General features: G+C 39.9%; 2 protein-coding genes across 2 annotated transcripts; both read right to left on the reverse strand.

The window, feature by feature from the left end:
• Window positions 1–4,008: 4,008 nt before the first annotated feature.
• mtdha (metadherin a) lies at window positions 4,009–14,949 on the reverse strand. The gene is made up of 12 exons (XM_080441451.1): window positions 14,519–14,949; window positions 13,761–13,862; window positions 12,925–13,030; window positions 11,933–12,091; window positions 11,485–11,535; window positions 10,271–10,420; window positions 9,037–9,117; window positions 8,622–8,693; window positions 8,250–8,377; window positions 7,345–7,455; window positions 6,947–6,998; window positions 4,009–6,150 (listed from the first exon to the last, which is right to left on the reverse strand). Exons 1-12 carry the CDS (start codon window positions 14,891–14,893, stop codon window positions 6,083–6,085), a joined length of 1,455 nt encoding a protein of 484 aa, XP_080297577.1. The 5' UTR covers window positions 14,894–14,949; the 3' UTR covers window positions 4,009–6,082.
• A 1,095-nt stretch (window positions 14,950–16,044) lies between these two features.
• On the reverse strand, window positions 16,045–22,622 carry rrm2b (ribonucleotide reductase M2 b). Its single transcript, XM_080442265.1, has 9 exons — window positions 22,471–22,622; window positions 21,303–21,470; window positions 20,218–20,334; window positions 19,884–20,017; window positions 19,306–19,400; window positions 18,948–19,081; window positions 17,938–18,042; window positions 17,209–17,322; window positions 16,045–16,521 (listed from the first exon to the last, which is right to left on the reverse strand). The coding sequence occupies exons 1-9, from the start codon at window positions 22,510–22,512 to the stop codon at window positions 16,369–16,371; spliced, it is 1,062 nt and encodes a 353-aa protein (XP_080298391.1). The 5' UTR covers window positions 22,513–22,622; the 3' UTR covers window positions 16,045–16,368.
• Between the last annotated feature and the right edge of the window lie 720 nt (window positions 22,623–23,342).

The raw sequence follows: 23,342 nt of genomic DNA on the forward strand, positions 1-23,342 counted from the left end.
TCCTCAACGTACTGGAGGACCATCGGGGGGACTGCGTCCCTCCCCTGTTTCCTGATAGTTAAAGGTGGGGGGTTATGTCTGAAAGAACTCTGCCCAGCTAACGTTTTAGAGAAAGACATTTTGGGTCTCGTGAAGTTATAGAGCTGATTACACTCCCGACCCCCTCCAGCAGGATGTTTTTTGGGGGATCAAATGGTTTTGCTGCCTTGTATGGTATCGCTGGTTTGCGAACAGGGCCATCTGGTGGATAAACACTGAAAGCACTGAAAACGCCAAAGACACACATCAGAGGCACTCGGAGCCTTTGAGGCACTGAATGAGTTGGAGTGTCTTTCTGTAAAACCTCAGCTGGGCAGAGTTCTTTCAGACATAACCCCCCACCTTTAACTATCAGGAAACAGGGGAGGGACGCAGTCCCCCCGATGGTCCTCCAGTACGTTGAGGACATGGGACTTGAACCTGCGAACTGTCTGTAGCAGAGGGAACTGATCAAGCACACCACACCACTGCGCCAACGCACCTTTGGGCCCTCAGCAGGTGTCTCTTCGTGCTTTTGACTTGCTTTTTTGTATTTTGGCCTAAAGTGCTACAACTTTGAAGTATGGGACGATTGGGATTTGAACATGGAACCTCTGTGCTGAGAGTCCAACCTATAGACCACTACCCCATATCTCAGCCACTCCCTTCACATGTCTCTTTGTGACTTTGACTTGCTTTTTTATATTTTGGCCTTGAAAACTTCAAAGTACTACAACTTTGAAGTATGGGACGACTGGGATTTAAACATGAAACCTCTGTGCTGAGAATCCGACCTTTAGACCATAGATATTAGAAACCTAGATACCTCATTGGCCTCTGCAGTTCATTGGGGCGACTTGTATCGCAATACACGGCGGCTCTTCCGTCTTCCGCAGGGAACCTGTCACTCAAAGTGACTACTGGCCAATCACAGCGCTCACAGTGCGTTGACTACTGGCCAATCACAGTGCGTCTTTTCCGGGACTTGTCAGTGCAATGGTTCTCAACCAGTGGTCCGGGAACCACCAGTGGTCATTGAGGGGGTTCCAGGTGGTACCCAGCTAAATGATGGAGAGTTGATAATAACCAAATGGACCCTTATAGATCTTTAAATCTTGAGTATAACATTTCACACTGTCAAGAGTCAAATTGTTAAACATCTGCATTACTTACTAAACAAGTACACAATTAGAGAACGTAAACAATTGTTATTTTGACAACAGCTTATCGAACGATAACATATTCTATGTTTTGGGTGTGAGAGGCTAAAGCTTATCAAACGGTGTTCCGTGACTCAAATGCTGAATAAATAATGGACCTTGATATGAAAAAGGACCAGTCTCTTATTTGAATTTCACAAATAGAGTGTGGAGTTTGCCAAGTTCCAACTAACTAGATGCTGCGCACAGCTGTCAGCTGCTGCCTCTCAAAGGGTTAAGAGCTGGGTTACAAAAAGACCCGCCCCCACCTGCCTCTGATTGTCCTACCGAACTTCCGCGTGTGTGACGCACACGGCAGCCCTGCGGAAGCAGGAAGCGCGCCCGAGATACAGACGCTTCAGAGCCGAATACCTTTATATGTCTATGCTTTAGACCACTACCCCATCTCTCAGCCACTCCCTTCACATGTCTCTTTGTGACTTTGACTTGCTTCTTTGTATTTTGGCCTTGAAAATGTCAAAGTACTACAACTTTGAAGTATGGGACAACTGGGATTTGAACATGGAATCTCTGAGCTGAGACACCGAACTTTAGACCACTTCCCCATCTCTAAGCCACTCCCATCATAAATCTTGTAGTCTTGAAGTGTTTATATGTCAGCCTTCAGTTAGTAAAGTTGAAAAGCAATGAATCATAGAATGACTCGGATTTGAGCATGTTATCTCCATGCTGAGAGTCTGATCTTTAGACCGCTACACCATCTCTCAGCCACTCCCATCGTATGTCTCTTCGTACTCTTGAAGTTTTTATAGTGTAAGACACTATAAAAAGAAGACAAATAGGATGGAATATGAAATATCGGACAGATCCATCAGAATCACATGACTATGGAGATACTGTGTACCAATTTGCGTGTTTTTTGGACAGAATCTGAAGGAATAATCTCCAATAAGTCGGCCTCCTGGTGGCCCTGTAAAAAGCAGATGTGAAAAATACAGTGCAGATGTTTTTCCTTGGCCTCAAGGGAGTGTGCGTGCAAAGTTTCACGCAGATCGGTGCAGTTATAGTTAAAAATGCAAATCGGCCTGTTATAGCGCCACCATGAGGCTGATATGAACATTTTCAAGTGGCATTTCTTCCTCGGCCTAGTGGGAATGTGCGTGTGCAATTGTATGGAAATGGCAAGCGGCGTTCATGATTTGAGGCAGTTTGTTCAAAACGGACCAATCCTGCAAACTTTGGAAGCCAATCTTAGCCAATGAGGATGGAATATGGGAAATCGGACAGATCCGGGTTGATCACATGACTAGAGATACTGTGTACCAATTTGCACAACGTTTGGTTAAAAGCTGTAGGTGTAATGGGAAAAAATGGGTTTTGCACAAATCGGCCTCCTGGTGGCGCTATAGGCCCATGTGAAAATGTGGGGCAGAGGTTCTGAATTGGCATCCAGGGAGTGTGTGTACACAGTTTCGCAGCGACCGGGCCAACGGTACCGGAGATTAGCTGGTAACACACGGACAGGACACACGGACGGACGGACGGACGGACAGACAGGGGGAAAAACATACTCTCTCGCCATGCCTTTCGGCCTGGCGGAGACAATAAAAGTCTAGCTAATAAAGTGTCATGTCTCTCATTTTTTACAATGTATTTGATATTACCTTTATATTATTTAATAAATTATGCATTTCATCCTCTATATATTGTCCAGCAACCTTTATGATAAAGGCGAAAAAAGATAATAGACCCGTAGGAGCCAGATTGCTCAGATGCCAAGGTTCCTGTGCTGGGATTTGATCCCATGATCTTGTGGTCTGAAGGGAAGAGCCCTTCCGACTGAGCTATGGTCTTGTTTTTTTTTAGGACTTTCAGAAAGTCTTAAGCATTGGTTCTCAAAGTGGGGTCCTTGGGGGAGTTCCAGGGGGTCCCCAGCAAAATGTTATTATCAAATATGGCTCTTTTATTGCTACTTTTAACTTTTAATGGGTCCTATGTAAGTAAAGCCTGATAAAAGTGTCAAACTCCCAAAATCCACCAGAATACTGGAAAGTACATCTACTCTGTTAAAAAAAATCCTGGGGGGCGGGGGGGCCAGCGTGGTCAAGCGTGGGCAGTATTTAAAATACATGTATCAGGGACGTGATGAATAACATTTATATTTGCATTAAAGAAATTCATTACGATACAATTCACATTTGTGTGTGACAGGGCCTGACTTTTAAGGGGTGAAACGTTCATATTATTCATTTTACAAATATGCTGAGATGGCAGGATATGTGGATATTCTGTGACTCATTTTGAGGCACAAAATACAATTATATAATACTGTGGATGACATATGTTATGACAAATGTTTTCGTTTTTTGATTTTTTTAATTAAATAGTATTGAATGATTTATTCTTTAAATTGATGACATAGATATATGCCTGTCCAGCTCCAACCCACCCAGATAGATTCATCAAAGTCTTCCAAGGTTATCATCCCTTCTGAGTGTAGAATACACTCATTCACACAAAGCTATCTCATCAGAGCAGAAACCACCAGGGAAGCATGAAGACACGTGATCCTTTGGATCATGTGAATGAATGGAGAGAAAGAGATTTCTGCAGATTAAATGCTGGTAAATCCTAGCTGAATGGAGAAAATTGGGCCTGGGGGTGTTTTTATTAGAAGGGGAAGGTCAGCCGCTGCACTTTCGCCATGCGACCTCAGAGGTCTGGCACAGATTTTTTATTATGACGTTTGAAGCTATAAACCAGTTATAAAAAGTGAGTTGTTTTAGAGCTCTATTTGCCATTGAGACAAAATAAAAAAATGCAGGCATAAGACAGTAATATCAAGCATTTAATTTATTACCTTTTCAACTTTAACAAACATAGAAATATTGTTTATGCGATAAAACAAAATCATTCTCAAAATCATATCCTAAGGACAAGTATATAAATACATTGACTGAATTGATCATTTCATTCATCAGTATAAAAAAAAGAATAAAATAAAGAAAATAAGTGCCTGTAGCTAGAAGCTACACCAACTACTCTCACCGACGACCTATCAAGTCTACAAAGATTTATGGGCAAACATAAAAATACTGTATCACCACTCTTTGAACGCACAGTCAAAACCTAGTAAAACACAGCAGTTTTAATCCCCTCTAAAGCATAGGTCTATGAAAACGCTCAAGCCCCACATTTAACCCCCTATATGTACACCAAGTGGTACTACAGCAGCAGGTCCATAAATTATAGCACAATTATCTGCCCATTTCATTTATGTACACAAGTATTGTTTGCCTGATTTATGCTTCGGCAACAGTGTCATCCCCCCTTCCCCCAACTTAAGCCCTATTTTATAGTAAAAAAGTAACGCATTGTGAAAATAGCCGATCTACAAGCTCACAACACATTGTCAGCTTGTAGAAAGCTTTTGAAAGTTTTCACCTATTCATGATATGCCCAAAATAGATGCCAGGTTGAAAGTGGTTAAGTTCAAAATACATTGTTTTTGAGCGACATGTCGCACAACACTTTGTCGCTGAAGCATAAATCAGGCTTTGTCGAAGTCATGCAAGATTAATTTCACTTGACATCAATTGAAACTTGCAATTGGATGGAAACTAAAACGAAAGGATGTCAACGCACATTAAATACAACTAACAGGTTAAGGCAATAGAATTCAGTTCCTGATGTATATTATCATTTGTTTAAAAAACAAACCTTTGACATGGAATTAAAGCTGCACCACCCCCCTCCCCCACCCTATTTTTAAATGTAATTTATGTATTTATTTGTAACATCACAAAGGACTTTCTCCTCATCACAAAGCCAGGAAGTCAATTACAAACTGGGATTTACACATTTCACATTCTGCAAAAGGATCCTTAAAAAGAATCAAATGTCACAATAACATCAAAAGAATTCAGTACAGCCTTTTGCACAGTGCAATCACAGAGAATTGGAAAAAGCCCTTACAATCTGTACATATGGCATGGCTTTTTCTAGCACAGAGGTTGGAAGGAAAGACAAGGATTTTTAAAACCATCTGACAGGTATTTTAGAGTGCAAAAGAGAGTGTTAATGTCTCCAAAAAGATCAATGCACACTATAGAGAGCTACTCAATAATAATAACTGTACTGACAGAAAAAACAGCAGTGTCCCACAACCTTGCACTTAAGACTGATCTGTTTCAGTATTTAACACTAGTTACAGTGCCTCCTAGTGGCTGAAAGTTGTAACTGCTACAAAGTAAAGCATCAGTACGCCTGCCAGCACTATGAATCCCGGATCAAGTTAACCACCTCAAAATCTCTGATCTTAGCTGTTGGAGATAAATGTGGTTTAACCGGTTCAAGGTCAGCAAATGGATCAAAGAGCTTTCAACCTTTCAGTAACGGTGACGCTGTTGCCTGCGCTTGAGTAAAAAGTGCCACAGAACAGGGGGACGGACCAAACAAAACGAACCAAAGTAAACTCAGTTATACATTTTCCATTCCTTAATTAAAACTTCATTTTCATTAACAATATTTAACATACTCACTTAACAAAAAACACACGTTTGTTGCCATTGAAAAAAGAATAGGTTTAAAAACTTGTACCGCCCACTGCAAGTGAACTTGTGCTCTGTTTGCAGTGTAGCGTATATAGTGCAAATCAGTTAAGATCTCAGTCCATAGGACCTCACTTGTTCACTCTGATGAGCCAAGCACTTGGTATCTGCTGCTTGTTTTCTTTAAATTTCTCTCTCTTTTTCCTAAATTGAATAAAGTACAGTCAATTTATCCCACAGCAAAAAAGAAAACAAAAACAAAAACAAAACAAAAACTCCCGTACCTGGTAATTATTGCATTTTACACACAGGACAATCATTTGCATATGATTAATACGGACTGGTCATGTGACTTCATGTTTCCCTTCGCACTTTCTTCTTCTGGGATGACTTTGAAGACTCCACTGTCTGCTCTGATTTCTCTGCAAAGATGGAAGGAAGGAAGGAGGGAAAGAAGGAAGGAAGGGAAGAATGAGGGAAGGAAAAGAAGGACAGAAGGACATCAAGGTCGTATTGAGGATAACTTACAGTACAGAAACTATGGAGATTAACCAACATTTAACTCCAAGACATTTCTGGAAACATCAAACATGCAGACATTTAAGGACGTTTTATCCCCCAACAAACATAGTATGAGATTCTACCACTTCATTACACAAAATGTATTGAAATATTTAAGCTATTTTTAAATGAAGCACTTTCAACAGTGTAAGCAAAGCATACAGAACATCAGCATGACACAGTAGCTGTTAAAGAGGCAGGAAACAAGGGGTGCAACGGCTAATCAAACTCATTGATTCAACTTCCCCCATACCAAAATTAGCAAAGCGTCAAGCTTATGACGCTATGAGGGCTATTTTGGCTATTTGTATATGAGACTGTTGTACAACCAAGTACAAATATGGCTTAAGTGGTTAATCAGTTGATTTAGTTGATTATAAAAAATCTATTAGAATTAGAATTAATGCATCAATATATAAAAAATACAAATATTTTCAAAAAGCGCTTCTCCATTATTCAATAATCAAAAGATAGAATAATCGCTAATAAAATAATCGATAGTTGCAACCCTAGATGTAAGCAATGCTAATCTGAGTTCCCATCTAACGCAACCATTATTAATTATATTAGCTGCAGCTAAAAAGAAAAAAAATCAGTCTAGGGTTTCATTCCCCTTTAAATAAAAATAGAAGCGTAAATAAATCCATGGAGACTTACTCTGAGAGGAGGGCATGATGGGAGGAGCCTCGTGGGACACCTCACTTACTGTCTAAAAAACAAACAGACGCAACAATTAGTTAACGGTAACTAAAAAAAAATCTTTATCAATAAAAATGACTCTTACCTCACAGGGACATTGTTAAATTATTTTCTGGTTTTAAGCACTTAAAACTGTATACTTAGTTGACCGGATTCCCAAGGGCTCTATTCTAGGCTCCCTCCTGCTTTTCACTCTACATTAAATATCTTCACCGAAAATCTACAATCTACAGTCGCAACTCGACACGTTGCGAGCTTGCAGATCTGCTATGTTTGACAAATGTTAGCCCCAGAATAGGAATGCTAGGGTTCAAGTGGTTATGGAATTTTGGTCTTTTGAGGTAACGTTTTCTTGCCTGAGTAACAGCAGCAACATCTTCTTCTGCCTTCTTCTTCTTTTTCTTCTTCTTCTTGGATTTGGCTGTTCCCTCCGAGGGATCCTCAACCTCCTTCTCATCCTCTGACACCTGGGCCACAACGAGAACAACAAAAGAAACCAATCAGAAGACAGAAACCCACAAAGATCATTTATCAGCTTAAAGTTACATTTTTAGTTCCAGTTACAATTTTGTCTGCTAATTGTTATGTTTTATCACTTCCAATGAAAATTGGTATCCCGAACTGAACATTTATTTTCTGGTCACTAAAGAGCTGGAGAGACCTCTGTTACTGAACAAGTAACCATGGGCCATAGTGTGTATTTTAAGTAGTTAAATTATTTAATAAATGAATGACAGGATCACTATTTGGCAACAAAGTAGTATCACTTTAACAGGGGGACTTTGCTAGCAAGATCTGAAAAAGGTGCAAGTACAAGTAAAGGAATTTCAAGTTAGCTGCCAGAACCAACTCTTTAATAATAATGGTACATGCCCATTTTATTCTATAGACGTTTCAGGTGGTCACATGGGTGGCAACATGTTAATTGGCATAGTAGGAACTGTACATCTATACTGAAATCGTATGACTAACACATTATATTACTTTGTTACAGCTAAAAGTTATATATTACTGCAAGACATTACTTTTGTAATGCTTTACCCTCAATACTGCTGGCGATACAGGCTACTATCTTGGTTCCATTCAAGAGTTTTCTTTACTGTGGGGTAGGTGGTCAACAAACAGATCTGTAGATCAGTAGATCTGCTATTTTCGCTGAATGTTCGCCCCGGAATAGGGACGCTAGGGTTCATGTGGTTAAGAACACACTGAAGCCCCTAAAAAACGGAAAAACAAACGTAGCAAAGAGTGCCAGTCAGACCTTGAGAGGGGCAGCCTGCTCCTTGGGTGGTGCGGCTGGTGTCACCAATACAGGAGGCTCTTCATAATTGCCCCAGTGCTCTGCTGGGGCGTTCCAGTCTGAACTGGGGTCCACAGCTGTCATCCCATCTGGAACGCCACATCAGCAGCATATTAATATAATACAGACAATTTTATAAACATCCTCCAAAATCCATTTCCAAACCTGCCATGTCTCATATTGATGTTTAACTCTGAGTTCCTGTTTTTCCACCTAATTTTCTCACCAAACAGTGTACAAGGTTCCATTTTGAAATCATAACCAACCAGTGTTTGACAGAATGCTTGTTCAGTAATGTACAAAAGAATATTTAACCGATGGTTGAACACTTACTGAAACCAGACCATTCATCACTAACATCAGGATGTCTGTCCCACTGAAGGTCAATAGGGTGAGACATGGGCTCTGAGAGAGAGAGAGACACAGAGAGAGAGAGAGAGAGAGAGAGAGAGAGAGAGAGAGAGAGAGAGAGAGAGAGAGAGAGGAATTATATTGATTATATTACATCTGAGGGGCGTTATTCAACAACCACTTCAGCTGTCATATGTTTGCACAAGGAGTTTGAACAGGTAAGATTGGTGCATTTTCATAAACAGACAGACAGGCAGCAACAAAACTTAAAGATATTTACACACTAATTAATCAACAACAACAAAACAGTGTGTATAGATAATATATCAAAGATATGCAACAAGCAAAATTAGTTTTGAATCACACCCCACCTGATAATTAAATCACAATTTCCTACCTGTAGCGTTCGCTCCCAGCATGGAGAAGGACACAGGGTTGAGATCAGCCTTCATCCTGCCGTCAACCCCACTCCATGTCCCTGTGCAAAGAGGACAACAAGATCATTGTTTGGTTTGCACACAAGATCGGTGTGTCAGATATTTGGTCAAAAAAGTGAAGAATGTTCTAATCTATTTGAAAAACTCATATTTTATTAAAGTTTCTATTTAAGAACTCAAGTCTGAGGGGTTTTGCTGATGGCATGTATTTTTTTTAAAACAATATGCAAACCAGAAAGACATATAACTAAAGAGTACAGCAAAAAACAATGAAGAAAAATGGTGATAAACTTTTCCCTGAATTTATGTATTTTTTATGTTTACCTATCATAGCTGGAAAAGAACCTAGCATTCTTTGAAAAGAGCACATCTCTGCTAAACTGTCTGCTTTACCCAGTAGCAAGTACCTGCCAGAAGGGGGTGCTGCCGCACCAGATCCACCACCCTTGGTAAAGCCTGCAGCATGTGGTGTCAAAAACACTGGCCCTCATTTATCAAAGTGGTGTAGACCAAATAATCACCGAGATCGCCGCAATTGTCGGGATATATCAATCTATCGTGACTTTGTCGCAGTCCGGTTGTTAATGTCGTATAATCGGGGCGTTTCGAGAATATTCAAGGGAGTGGTATTTAAATGACGGTTGGTTTCAGCCGTCACATTTATCAAGCTCAGACAAAAGGTACGCTAGGATTGGCTGTATAGGATTGCTTGATAAATCTCACGTGGACGTGGGCTTAAGCTAAATCCTGGCCTCGAATTTAAGAAATGAGGGCCACTGAGTGGACAGAACTACCACATTCCAATGCTTCATACACTACTATGTAAGATATGAGTCTATTGTGCACATTGGAGCTGTTATTGTGCTCTTTTATAACTGTGGTATTTAAAATAGAAGTCATTTAAATCAAATCAAGTTTATTTATAGAGCACATTTGAAAACAACTTTTGTTGTACCAAAGTGCTGTACAGAGCAATATAAACAGCACAACAGAACAATAATAAAACAACATACAGAGGCATACAGTAATAAACAGTCAGTAGTAAAAACAAAAAGCAACATCATCAGACAGCATGTATAATCAAAGGCCATAGATAGAACCAAAGTAACATATCAACAACATATCGAGCAAAACAAATAAGATAGAGCCAACAATATCAGGGGGATTCAAATTGTATCCAGATGTGGGCAATACCTTGTGTCTCCTGTCCCCAGCACTGGGTCTCAGGCTGGGCTCTGTGTCGTGATGCTGAGGACCCAGAGCTCCACTTCTCCCCCTCCAGACCACAGGCCATCTTGAGGGAAACACCATTGACTGAGGGCTCCTCTCTCCAACCAGAAGATGCTGAAGAGGAGGACAGCAGGAACAATAGATAATCTGAGTCTTTATCCACACCACTATTGATACTTTTCTATTATTTGGTGGAAAGATGCAACAACAAAACATTCTTAATATAAGTGTATTGCTTTTTATTTCTTAACTTAAATGAATGAAGCCGGCCAATGTTAAATATATTTTGGCCAATTAAATACGAGTAATTATTGGCCGTACAAATATTAGTCTATCAGACAGGTGAGTGATACATTTTTGGTTTCATAAAATGTGCTATATTTAGAAGAAGAAACTTGTTTATTTATTTATTTATTCATTCATATCTTGTTCTCATAGTGGTGCTGTGAGGTTGCAGATTTGATCATGTCATTACTAGGGGACTATGAGTTAGATCTATAAACTAATGTGTCACATTAAAATGTAGATCTGTTGTTTTTGAACAAGTCGCTGTCTATCGTACTATGGAGTATGCTTTTATGTTTTACCTTATGTGGAGCGACATTGTATTCAACTGATTTTTATAAGACAATCAACATCAATATCTCGTCTCTTGATACATGACGTCACTTCATGGACCCACTAGACCTGATAGATATAACGATTAGCTCAAACCTTACTGACTTACGAGCCACAACAAATTCTGAGCCAAGTCCTTAATAGAACCGGGTTTTGATCCGAAAGTTTGATAAATGAGGGCCAATGTATTGGACAGTATTGTTGTGGGCATGGCCTTTTGTTGACAATGTTGTGTCCTACACCTTCTACAACAGACAGGCATGTGTTTCTACATGCGGGACGGGTGTTTCGTCATAATGAATGCAGTTATGTGGTTTTGCAAGAAAGTACAACAAGATACTCGCACAAACCTTTCTCTTGACTTGCAATTAAAAAAGATTTTTGAGGAAACAATGTTTCAGTACACAGACCTTCTCTGATGAGGGTCTGTGTACCAAAACATTGTTTCCCCATAAATCATTTTGAATTGCAAGTCAAGAGGTTATGCAAGAAGGAAAGCTTGCCTGGTCTTCTGAATCTCTGACGCTGACCAGAAAATAATGGTTAATTTCAGCTCTTACCAGGTGCACTGCCTGCATCACCCTTTCCACTGCTTCTTGTGTGCTGAGACTCTGAAATACATAGCAAAAGAAAAAGGAATTTCACAGGATTATCCATTTTCAATAATTACACAAGTGTTCATCATACACTGTATGTATAGTACTATGTATAGATTTAGTTTTCATTCAAACTGTATTTCAATCATGATTTGTTTGGAATGCAAGCTATAGCCATTAATCCTATATTAAATCAATTCAATTCAATGAATTAAGCCAGATTTTATACTCCAAAACTAGCCAATCTACAAGTTCACGACATATATTGTGATGTGATGCATTGAGATGTGACACACTGCGATGCACTGTGAGCTTGTACATCTGCTATTTGCAAAATATTTGAACACTGGCTACATCAAATCCTACAACACACTGAAAATATCATCTCTAGAAGCTCACAACGTTTGACTACCTCTGTGCTTTCGGCTGTTTGTAGCTGCTGGGGCTGCAGGTGGCTCCACGTGTCCAGAAGGGGCCTCCACTGTTCCTGGGCTCCCAGAGTCCTCGGGGCCCTTGTCCTTTCTACGCAGCTGCCTCTTCTCTCGGCTACTGACCTTGGTCTCCCATGCGCCTGGAGTTGAGAAGAGAGGGGATTTTTGTGTTGGTTACTAATTAGTTTTTGCCGTACTGTCAAAAACATCTTCAGTCAGTTGATGCTTGAGAAACCTGACAATGTTGACAAAGATTTGTGAAATACGACCCACTTATTTACATATTTGCTGATCTGTGAACAACCCAAAAATATGTGGCTGTATAGGATACATTTCAATACGTGACCTAAAATGAAATCATTGTTGGAACACAGCTTCACTCAGCCAAGGTTAAATCAATCACTGATGAACTGAGACTGGGTGTGTGCAGGTTCTCACAGCACGTGGATGCTCAGATCATTATCATTAAAGTTATCATTCTTTATGTGGATGCCCCTTTACTCTTCTTATTATACCATTCTAAACTTCAGTTCAATACAGAGGCAAGAAGGAAAATTACTGCCTTTAAGGCGACTGTATAGCCAAGATGTAGTCTATTGAGGAAAACCGCAGCGTAGGCTTAATAAATATAAAACATAAGGTCAAATACATACGCATATTTCAAACAAGTAGAAAAACGATACAACGAAGTAATGGGGGTTAATTCTATTGTTTATATTTCTTAAGTGTGTCATACTGAGAGACACAACTCAATGTTTGTAAAATTCTCTAAAATGTGTTGCCAGAGCTACTGTCATTCCATGTTGAAAGAGAAGGGCACAGCTTGCTCCAAAAAAATTAAGAAAAGAAAAACATTTTAAGGAAGTTGAAACTTCTTGATCTAATATGACAAGTCCCTGCTGAATAAGTATTCAGAGCTATATATTAAACACGTGTTATTAAGCAACTTTCCCTGGCTGGAGGTAGGTCTTACCATCCTCTTCCTTTCCGTCAGTGGTATACATTTTCTGGGTTGGTTTTGCTTCCGCTTTGGCTTTCCTCTTGTTCTTTTTGGCCTGTGTTGTGGGTGCTTGTTCTACCTGCAGCAGGAAACAAACAATCAGCTGTTAGATCACATATACAGTAGATATAGATGACATCTACTGTAAATTTATTGTCCATGAAACAGGCTCACTGACAATCAGTACAAACAAAGGCCCACGCCATAATTTGTTATATCTCACATAAGTTCTTTCAAATGGGGATACGTTAAAGGTTTAATGACATTCACTTTTACACCACATTCAAAGTCTTTGTCCTGGTCCTTCAAAAGTGTACAAAAAGTTTTAAGTGAAAATTCCATTCCAGTGATCAATGGCCGGTGTTTTTCTCTCACATTTCTAAAGCCTTTTCAACTGCAATGAAAAAAGAAATCTTTGCCTGCGGGTGTCGCTGGTGAGGGATTTTGCCTGTCAATCATCGCCTCTGCTCCGCCCCCCCCAAAGGAAAGGATAGGGGAGGGGAGGGGCGAGGAGGAGAGTGGGCGGGATTATTCGACAGTGACCTCACTGTCGAAGGGCCAAGCTCAGATTACTTTTCAGCCTAATTATTCAGAAAACCCCAGACCACAGAAAATCCACTGAATGTTTTAAGTTCAGGTTTTTTGGGTGTAATTGAGGTCATAAAACCCCAAATAAAACATTGAAAATAAAAAAAGTGAAAATGAATGTCATGATACCTTTAACAAGTCTCTTTGCCATCCATATGTGTGTTATTATGCCAAATATTGTACAGTACAGACATCTGGGCGATAGCTGCACAAAAACACACCTTCTCCGTTTTGATCTCTGGAGATGGCTTGGACACAGCTGGCTCACTGACGTTAACTTCCTCTTGAGATGCAACCACCACGCCTCCATTAGACTGAACCTTCTGAATGGGAAAGATTGCTAGATTCATTAATAAAGTCAATTAATAATGATCAATCTGTGGATACACACATTTTGGTCTAGAGACTGTCATAGATTTATTTTATGAGTCTGACATTTGCATATCTTGTCCTAGATATGCAAATGTCAGACTCATAAAATAAATCTATGACAGTCTGAGTCTTGATCCAACTCAAGGCTAGTTTTGGTCCATTCGTGTGAAATCTTTGGAGTTCACATAGATATAATATTCCTAAATTTCCCCTTTTTTTCTCCAATATTTTTCTTTGAAAATAGCAAATCTACAAGCTCACAACGCGTCACATTGCGAGGCGTTGTGAGCTTGTAGATCTGCTATTTTCAAAAAAAGCCAATGGTTCAGAGAGACCGCTGACTACCATGGCAGATGCCAGACAGAATGTAAACAGAAGTCAAATCCTCAGTGTTCATTTATCCATGTGTAACTCTGACAGCGTACACATGTAACCAAATGGACCCGTACATTTGTAGTATCAGAGATAGAAAACGGTGGCTATTACCCCAGCTGATTAGGGGGCAAAAACAAAACCTAGTGTAATAATCTCTGAATAAACCTATTGTTACAAATGGTTATTTCATTCTCTCAGTTCCACGGTCCAGTAACCCAGACTGCAGCAGTACCTTATCGGTGGATTTCTTTTTATTCTTTTTCTTCTGCTCCTCTGGTTTGGCCGTTTTGATGAAATGAGGAGGTTTTATCATAGGCTCGCCACCTTCTCCTCCTCCTCCTCCTCCTCCGGCGGGACTGACCGGGGATCCCCGCTGTTTCCCAGCCAGCGGTCCGCCGCACAGAGCGGCCCAAGACAGCACGACCAGCAGCAGCAGAGCCATCAGGACCATCCACCCGGGGTACAGCTCGGGTTTCAGGCCCAGGTCGAGGCCGAACTGAGCTCGGACGAACCCCTGGCCGGACGAGATCAGCTCCTTTAAACGGCCCGACAGGAATTCGGCTTTTTCCAACACCAGGGCTCGCAGGTCGTCGGCCGCCGCTGCCATCTTTCCTTTCAAATATTATTATCGCTGAACAATAAACGTTACTATGGATGGCCTTAGTGCAGTGTTGCCAGGTTTAGCGAGGGAAACAAGCAACCAGGTCTATGAAAACTAGCCCAAAAGAAGCGACTACAGCTATTTGGAAAAATAGCAGATCAACAAGCTCACAAAAAATGAGAACATAAAAAAGAAAATCTTGGAAAAAAAAGGTAATTTTTAACAACACAAATCTCGTATGGCACAAAATATTTTCAGATGGGGGGGGGGCGGTCTGTGGACAAATACATATTAATACATATTAATTTGGGGGTCCTTGCCATGAAAATTAAAAATAATTACTGGTTTCAACAACATTAGGAAACAAGCACCAAATAAGTAACTACACTTTAGAAACAAGCCCAAAATCGCTTATAATAAGTGGACATGGCAACACTGGCCTAGTGCTGCCTGCCAGCCACCGTATGCTTACAATCCTATAGCCCAGAGGTACTGTGTGTGGGTCACGCTGTGACAGGCTACTTGATTGTCAGGGCCAATCCACCCACGAGCGGTGTGTGTGTGTGTGTGTGTGTGTGTGTGTGTGTGTGTGTGTGTGTGTGTGTGTGTGTGTGTGTGTGTGTGTGTGTGTGTGTGTGTGTGTGTGTGTGTGTGTGAGGTACTATTTTGTGTGAGATATTATCTGATCTAATAGCTAGCCTATATTTGATAAAACACTTAACATTTAATGATCGCAAATAAGATAACAATCTAAAGGAAATCAGGTTCACGCTACCTCTGCCTTAGTATTTGCTATCCACCTATATTTATTTAATATATAATGAATGCTTGATTTATTCAAAGACTATCAACGATGATCAAATTGCTCTTTCAATTTGATATTAAACTTGCGGATGCATGAGACAACCTCTTTAATACAGTGAATGACAACCAATCAGCGCGACCATTCCACTGGCGTCTGGGGCTATGGGATCTATCATCTGACTATCGTGGTTAGGTTACAGTAATCTGGTTGAAGAAATCTCAGTAAAACCACAATCCGTAGTAAAGATTTTGCAAGGCTAGTGAATATATGTGCACTAGTTCAGCTTGATTTAAGCACATGCTACATTTCAGTATAAAAAATATGCGCAATGTAAAGTAAAAATAACACCACATTTGGTAAAATTATTTTATTACAAAATATTAAAGTATAATATACCTGAACACACAGCAGCTGACTTTATTCTCTTGTATCTGTTTGGCATGAGAGCAATGGCAATCAAAATCTGTTGCCACTCTAAACCGAGAAAGTAACATAACCAATAAATTAAATGACTTGCCATATTATGGTCACTGCAGCTGAGAGAGTTATGACAGAGACAGCGAATACAGTACCCCATCTTCCTTTGTTGGAGTTCAACAAAGGACAGGCAAAAACAGGCAAACACATTCATTGAATAAATATCTAAAATGTAACAAAATATCACAAGTAAAAAGTCTTAAAAGTCAGCATCAAGAGTGAATTCACAGTCCTTCGTATTTGACATGACTCCAAATCTCTGATATTCTGCAACTCGTTTCTCAAAAAAGTTGGTTTTCCCCTCTAGTGAAATGGACTCCATGAAGTCGAACGGGTTTTCAGCATTGTAAACCTTGAAATAATAAAACATTTAAAAAAGAAAAGAAAATATTAGTTGTTCATACCATAAGATTAATGACACTTACATGCCAGTACTGGACGCCTAAAATAGCCGATCTTCAAGCTCACAACTCAAGGTGTGATGCATTGTGAGCTTGTAGAATGACTATGTTCAGCATGTGATGGATAAATCAACCCTTAAGGTCCTTACACACCGGCGATTTTTTTCATGCGAATAATACTTTTTTTAAAAACCTTATAAAGTCAATGCAAGCTTCCACACCAGTTTCGCGGAGCGAAAAAAGCGTCTTTTAATTATTCGGAATGAGTCCGAATTTTGCGTATATTCGCATATTCGCCGGTGTGTAACCGCCATAAGATTAACAGTTTATGCATTTAGAAGCAAACTAAGGGAAAAAAAGTACAATATAAACATTTTCTCATTTCTACGCATCATAGTGTTACTACAATTACATGTGAAATTCAAAGAATAATAACTGAGTAAGGTAACAAGTGCATGCTATTCATTGTACAAAGGTGGGCTTTCAAATTAAAAAAAAAAAGAAAACTGAGGGCATTCAGAAAAAACTCGGGATAACTCGGGGCTTGGCACTGAGAGAGTTAATGTTACGGATTGCAACTTTAAATGACCTCTTAATTATCATTACATATAAAGAATTCATTTAAAGAGAGTAATTACCTTGGCCAGTCCGAGGTCAGTGAGTAAGCGGTCAGCAACAAACTCAATGTATTGCTTCATGAGGTTACAGTTCATCCCAATGAGATCTACTGGTAAGGCTTCTGTCAAAAATTCCTGCAACAACAAATGTCATACATTTTCAATATTGTCATGTTTATGAAGGTTATGGATACTTGTGGGCAGGACAGACTTTTGAATAACAGAACGAACAATCTATGTTATGTGACACGATGGAGCCACAGTGAAAAAAGCTGAGAACATTTGCCAGATAAGGTTTTGAAACAATGCAGTCATGAGTAAGTGATGCTTACAGTTAAGATGATATAAATAATCAGATGTGTGAGACTGTGGGTTATAGCAGTGGTTCTCAAAGTGTGGTCCAGGGAGCCCCAGGGGTCCTTGTGGGGGTTCCAGGGGGTCCCCAGCTAAATGATGGCTAGCGAGGAACAAAATGGACCCTTACGGTTCTGTAACTCAGAGAGTGTTCAAATGGAACCAAATGGACCCCATTTGTACACTCTCAAGAATTAAATTAACACCGAGTATTTTACAGCATAGATTGGGGTAAAGTAAAAAAAAAAAAAAAGTTTGGGGTACCAGAGATAAATATTGTATCAAATGGGATCTGTGGCCTAACGCATACTCATAGGCCTATCAAACTGGGGGTCCTTTAAAATAAAAAGTTGGAGAGCCACTGGGTTAGAGTGATCTCCCTGACCAATGATTGACCTGTTCGATGCTGACTGCTTTGGTGATGATGTCCCTCACTCTGTCCTGTGACGGCTTCTTCACCAAGTAGCTGTACAACAAGACGGCAAAATTGCAGTGCAGGCCCTTAGAGAGACACAAAATACACACAGTAAGTGGGGCGTAGCAGCTTAGGTAGCTTACCGGATAGTGAGTCCACACCACATAATTACAACATCCATGGTTTCTCTCTGCCCACAGTTTCCTGTCTTTCTACTATTACTACTATTTATTTTCTTTTTTTACCACACATACTAGGAGGGCAAAGGAGGGGAGAGCGATTGGAGAGGTTAGGTTTGATCAATCAAAAATCAATCATTAGCTCTTTACATTTAAATTCCCCAACACTCTTATCCAGAGTGTTTACTTTACGGCATATTACACATTATTAAGGGGTGCAAGAGTCAAACTCTCACTGACAAAACTGATTATAAACATTCCTGCACCTCGTACACTTTTGCATAACATCAGCATAAATGATGGATATATACATATATAATATTGTTATTTTATAACAATGCAGTTGTAAACGGAAAAGTTATTTCTGGAGTTTCATTCAGACTGGAGTAACTTAAGTTTGTAATAAGAGAGAATAAGGCATATTAACAGGTTGATGAACTGTAAAAATACAGTCTAAGGCAGGGGTCTTCAACGTTTTCAGCCCAAGGACCCCCTAGCTGAAAGAGAGATGAAGCAGGGACCCCCACAACATACTGTATAAAATTGTATTTTCATAGATTTCATAGACCAACACCAAACCTCTTTGCAAAAAATAGCAGATCTACAAGCTCACAACGCCTCGCGTGAGCTTGTAGATCTGCTATTTTTGGCTTAAGTTCTCTACAGAATAGGGATAATAGGGTTTAAGTGGTTAATGTAAAAATAAAAAACTCTGAGGACCCCCTAGGGGTCCCGGACCCCCTGTTGAAGACCCCTGGTCTAAGGGTCACTGAACAGTTTTGCAGACTGTCATCATGTGACGTTTATCTGACCTCGTCCCTGCTGATGAGCTCGTTGGAGTAGGTGAGACCAGGCATCAGGCCTCTCTTCTTCAGCCAGTAGATGGCAGCAAATGAACCAGAGAAGAAGATGCCTTCTACTGCAGCAAATGCCACTAATCGTTCCCCTACAAACAAATAACACATCATATTCATCACATAACTTCATCAATTATAGTCTTCCATTTGATGGAGCTGGCATAAAAGGTGTTCATGTTCCCGCTGGTAAAACTCCAACAGAACCAAAGTAAAGTTAATACTGAATAGAAAGTGTTGATACATGTGCTGGACTAGGGATTTCAGGATACAATGTGTAACCTCATGTTTCAGATGAGATGGGATAATTTCTTACCAAACGTGGATTTGCTGTCATTGATCCACTGGAGTGCCCAGTCTGCTTTTCGTCTCACAAAAGGCATGGTCTGAATGGCGTTAAATAAATAGTCCCTACAAAGACAAGAAACAAAGTGTGCATGTTGAACATTTTCATTTTTTAGTTGACAAAATGTCAAAAACACAAACAAACCTTGGAGCTACTTCAAAATCTACTGGGGCCTAACTGAAATTGCTACTTGTGGTGGAGAGACACATGTTGATATGAAGAACAGGTGCATGGTTTACAGTTTGTTTATCATCTTTTAGTAACTGTGGGTTTCAAAAGAAATATGATGCAGGTGGCTGATGTGCAGACATCAAACCAGTTTAACCACCAAACCCCTATTGACCGGAGTCCCCCAGGGATCTATACAAGGCCCCCTCCTTTTTTCCCCCATATACCAAATATCTTTGCCGATGCGACGGCTGCGTTGTGAGCTTGTAGATAAGCCAATTTCTCTGAACAATACGGGGACCATTTTTTCTCCCAAACCTTGTTTGCATCTCAACGGATGCTCAATGGAACGCTTCCTGATTGACTGAAGAGAGACTGACCTCTCCTTAAGGTCCCTGATGTATGTGTTGATGAGCATGCCATACATCTCAGAGTGGACGTTCTCAATGAGGATCTGGAATCCATAAAAGGAACGTGCTTCTGGGATCTGAACCTCCTGGCAGAATCTCTGCACCTGTTGAAGAAGACAGATGCGCAAATGTATGCCTTTAATTACATCTTTGAATGCCCAAGAGCCGCATGTACAGCAAAAATAAATAGATTAATTTTTTTAACCCCCTTTTCTCCCCAATTTAGTCGTTTAATTCCTCCCCACACACTGATGTGTGTTGTCAGTGATATTCATGCCTCTGCGGTTTTCTATCGCTCTCTCACCAGGTTCTCGTTGACGATACCGTCACTGGCAGCGAAGAATGCCAAGACGTGAGAGATGAAGTGCTTCTCATCGGGCTTCAGTCTGTCCCAGTGAACCAGGTCCTTGGATAGATCCACCTGAAAATATGGCCCCATATATATATATATATATATTTTTTTTACAGATATAGCATAGCATTTATGAGTGTGTGTACAGTATGTGTCTGAGGCCAGTAACAGTAATATACTGTACATTACTAGTTCATTGTTCTTATTCATTAGTCTTAACGCTTGATAAAAAGGAACTGTTCATATGGTACCTACTACTCTCTGCACTCTACTTATTATTAACTTATTATTAATTGACTTTACTCATTTACTGTATTCCGATTTTGCACTTGTCTCACTCCTGATAAGAGCATCTGCTAAATACCAAATGTAATTGCTTGATCTGATTTGTTAGCTTTAACTGATTGGACAAGGGCTGATAAATAAATAAATACTATTTTTTTTACCCCCTTTTCACCCAAATGTAGTCGTTATGCCATTTAATTCCTCCACACATAGTGCTGTGTGTTGGGTTTGTGTGTTAATGTAGTGATCTGAAAGGCTGAGAGATTGAAGGACTGCATTAACTTGTAGTGATTTGAAAGGCTGAGAGTTTGAAGGACTGCATTACCTTGTAGGGATGAGTGAGTGGGGGCAGACTGTTTAATCCAAGGGTTCCCAAACTTTTCAGGTCCCCCACAATAATCATATTTGAACCCCCACCCTGACAAGCACTTGGAATTGTAGGCATTACATTTAGTTTGCAGATACATATCGTGAAAATAGCCAAACTACAAGCTCACAACGCCTCGCACTGCAAGGCGTTGTGAGCTTGTAGATCTGCTATTTTCTTTCTTAGGTAACATTTGCCAATTTGGTATTAAAAAGGTCTTAAAAGTCATTAAATTGTAACTTTAGAAATGTGCAGATACCCTATATACTGTACACTTGTTAAGCTAATCAACTGGGGACCCCCCAAATAATTTGGGGACCCTCCTGGGGGCCCCGTTCCCCAGTTTGGGAACCACTGGTTAAACCAACAACAAAATACCACTCACCTCTTCTACGGTCCAGAAGGAAGCTTGTGCCTGTTTGTACATCTTCCAGACGTCAGGGTATTGGATTGGAAAGATAACAAAACGTCTGGGGTTCTCTCTGAGCAAAGGCTCATTCTCCACATCTGTGCTATTCTCGTGGTCTTCTTGGTCTGTATCTTTATAACCATTCTACAATATAATAGATAAATCAATTGTCAGTGGTGGAAAAAGTACTCAATTTTTTTTACTTAATAAGTAAAAGTATCAATAGGCCTACTGCAATGTAGAAATACTCTGTAACAAGTAAAAGTAAGAAATTCTAAATTTACTTGAGTAAAACTAAAGTACAAAGGCATTTATTATGCAGAATGTCCCATTTCAGAAGTTTTTAGATGTGTAAAATGTATTCAAATCTTTTGAAAATAGCAGATCTATAAGCTCACAATGCCTCGCATTGTGAAGCACTGTGAGCTTGTAGATCGGCTATTTTCAAATGGCCAAAATGTATATAGGGCTGAAGTGGGTAATGCATGTTTTGTAATAATAATCAAAATCTACAAAGTAACTAGTAACTTTAACTTAAGTTTCCAAATAATTGTAGGAGTAAAAGTACAATATTTGTGTAGAGTTGAAGTAAAAGTATTGAAAATTGAAAATACTAGTAGTAGTACAGTACTTGAGTAAATGTACTCAGTGACTTTACACCACTGTGAATAAACGTCAGTTTTACAGTAGTCCTATGAATATGGAGACAGTGAATAGTTCATGGGCTCCGTTGCCTTTAAAATGTATACTCCCTCGTACGACGGAGTCGCGCACCTAAAACAGCCGATCTTTAAGTTCACTACAAGTCGCAGCGCGACGCAGTGTGAGCTTGCAGATTGACATTTTCTACGCGCGACACCACCGTGAGACGAAGCATAAACTCTGATGTAACCCAGTCCGCCGCGCTTGCGCACTGAAAGGCTAGGTTATAAACGTTCAACAAAAGGACATAATTATCAATGGCAAAACATACTCGTCTCTTGATTTTTCAGCATTTCGTTTTACTACATTAACTTCTTATTTCTTGGCTAATATTATTGGTATATAGACCTATATACCAGTCAGCAGTTAGCCTACATTCACCAAAATGCTCCACCAAAAAGGTTTTGAGGTTACATATAGATGCCACGACTGTTTACATTACCTTATGTTTACTGGACTCCGGGCATACAGTCACTACGTCCATTGTATGCTTAGTAAGGAAGATGTCCTGCAGAACAGCAGCAGCTTATTTCCAGAGTAGACCGTTGCAGTCACATTCAGTAGACTAGTAATACTGGTCTCTCTTGGTCTGATGGTTGTACGGGTCTTTAAACTGCGTATCACCGAAATGATATATATCGCCCCCTACCGTTTTTTTGGAAAAACAACTCTCAGCCAACTGTACAAAGCCTGCAGACAGAGCCTGAGAACTGCTCTCAGTGCAGTTTCAGTATATTGCCAATACTTCAATACTTTTACTGCAGTATTGACACTTTTACTTAAGTAACAAATGTGAGTACTTTTTACACCACTGGACTAAGTTTATTCTTAGGATTAGTTTAGGGGGCTAGTTTGGACTTCTGAATAGCCATGTCAACAAGAGGAGGCAATCAAATTTGAAGGATGTGAAATCCATTAATATTCCATGAACAGACCAAGAAAGAAAATATTGCATGTGCACCGACCTCAAACCAAAACAACATCCATAATAGGCCAATAGCATATTTAGACTTTTATGTTACATGACTTGATCTGAATCCTTTGAAATAATTGTACCGCCACTTACTCTACAGTTCAGAAAGAAGCCTCTGCCTCAATGCTTCACTAGTAGTTATTTACAGTAGCTCCTGTTTGCAGACCTACACATAGACCAACAGTGATTAGTTCCTGTTATCACTCAGGCCAATGTGCACTAGTTTCAGATGCCGTCAAAACAGGACTGCATTGTAATCAATGATGTACTGTCTTAACAATCTTGTTAATTTGGATGTGACTAGATACATTTATAACTTCAAAGACCTGTTAATTCCATTT

This window comes from Gymnoscopelus braueri, assembly GCF_963280865.1.
Source record: "Gymnoscopelus braueri genome assembly, chromosome: 11".
In the NCBI taxonomy this organism is placed as follows: Eukaryota; Metazoa; Chordata; class Actinopteri; order Myctophiformes; family Myctophidae; genus Gymnoscopelus; species Gymnoscopelus braueri.

What these genes read in the sequence shown, in the direction of transcription:
- mtdha (XM_080441451.1), bottom strand. Translation starts at nt 14,893, where the DNA reads ATGGCAGCGGCGGCCGACGACCTGCGAGCCCTGGTGTTGGAAAAAGCC. An exon ending in AAAAGAAATCCACCGATAAG is followed by an intron (nt 13,863 to 14,518) that starts GTACTGCTGCAG and finishes TTTCCCATTCAG; the next exon opens with AAGGTTCAGTCTAATGGAGG. An exon ending in GCTGGGAGCGAACGCTACAG is followed by an intron (nt 8,694 to 9,036) that starts GTAGGAAATTGT and finishes TCTCTCTCTCAG; the next exon opens with AGCCCATGTCTCACCCTATT.
- rrm2b (XM_080442265.1), bottom strand. Translation starts at nt 22,512, where the DNA reads ATGGACGTAGTGACTGTATGCCCGGAGTCCAGTAAACATAAG. An exon ending in CGGAGTCCAGTAAACATAAG is followed by an intron (nt 21,471 to 22,470) that starts GTAATGTAAACA and finishes ATTATATTGTAG; the next exon opens with AATGGTTATAAAGATACAGA. An exon ending in CTGACCTCGGACTGGCCAAG is followed by an intron (nt 16,522 to 17,208) that starts GTAATTACTCTC and finishes TATTATTTCAAG; the next exon opens with GTTTACAATGCTGAAAACCC.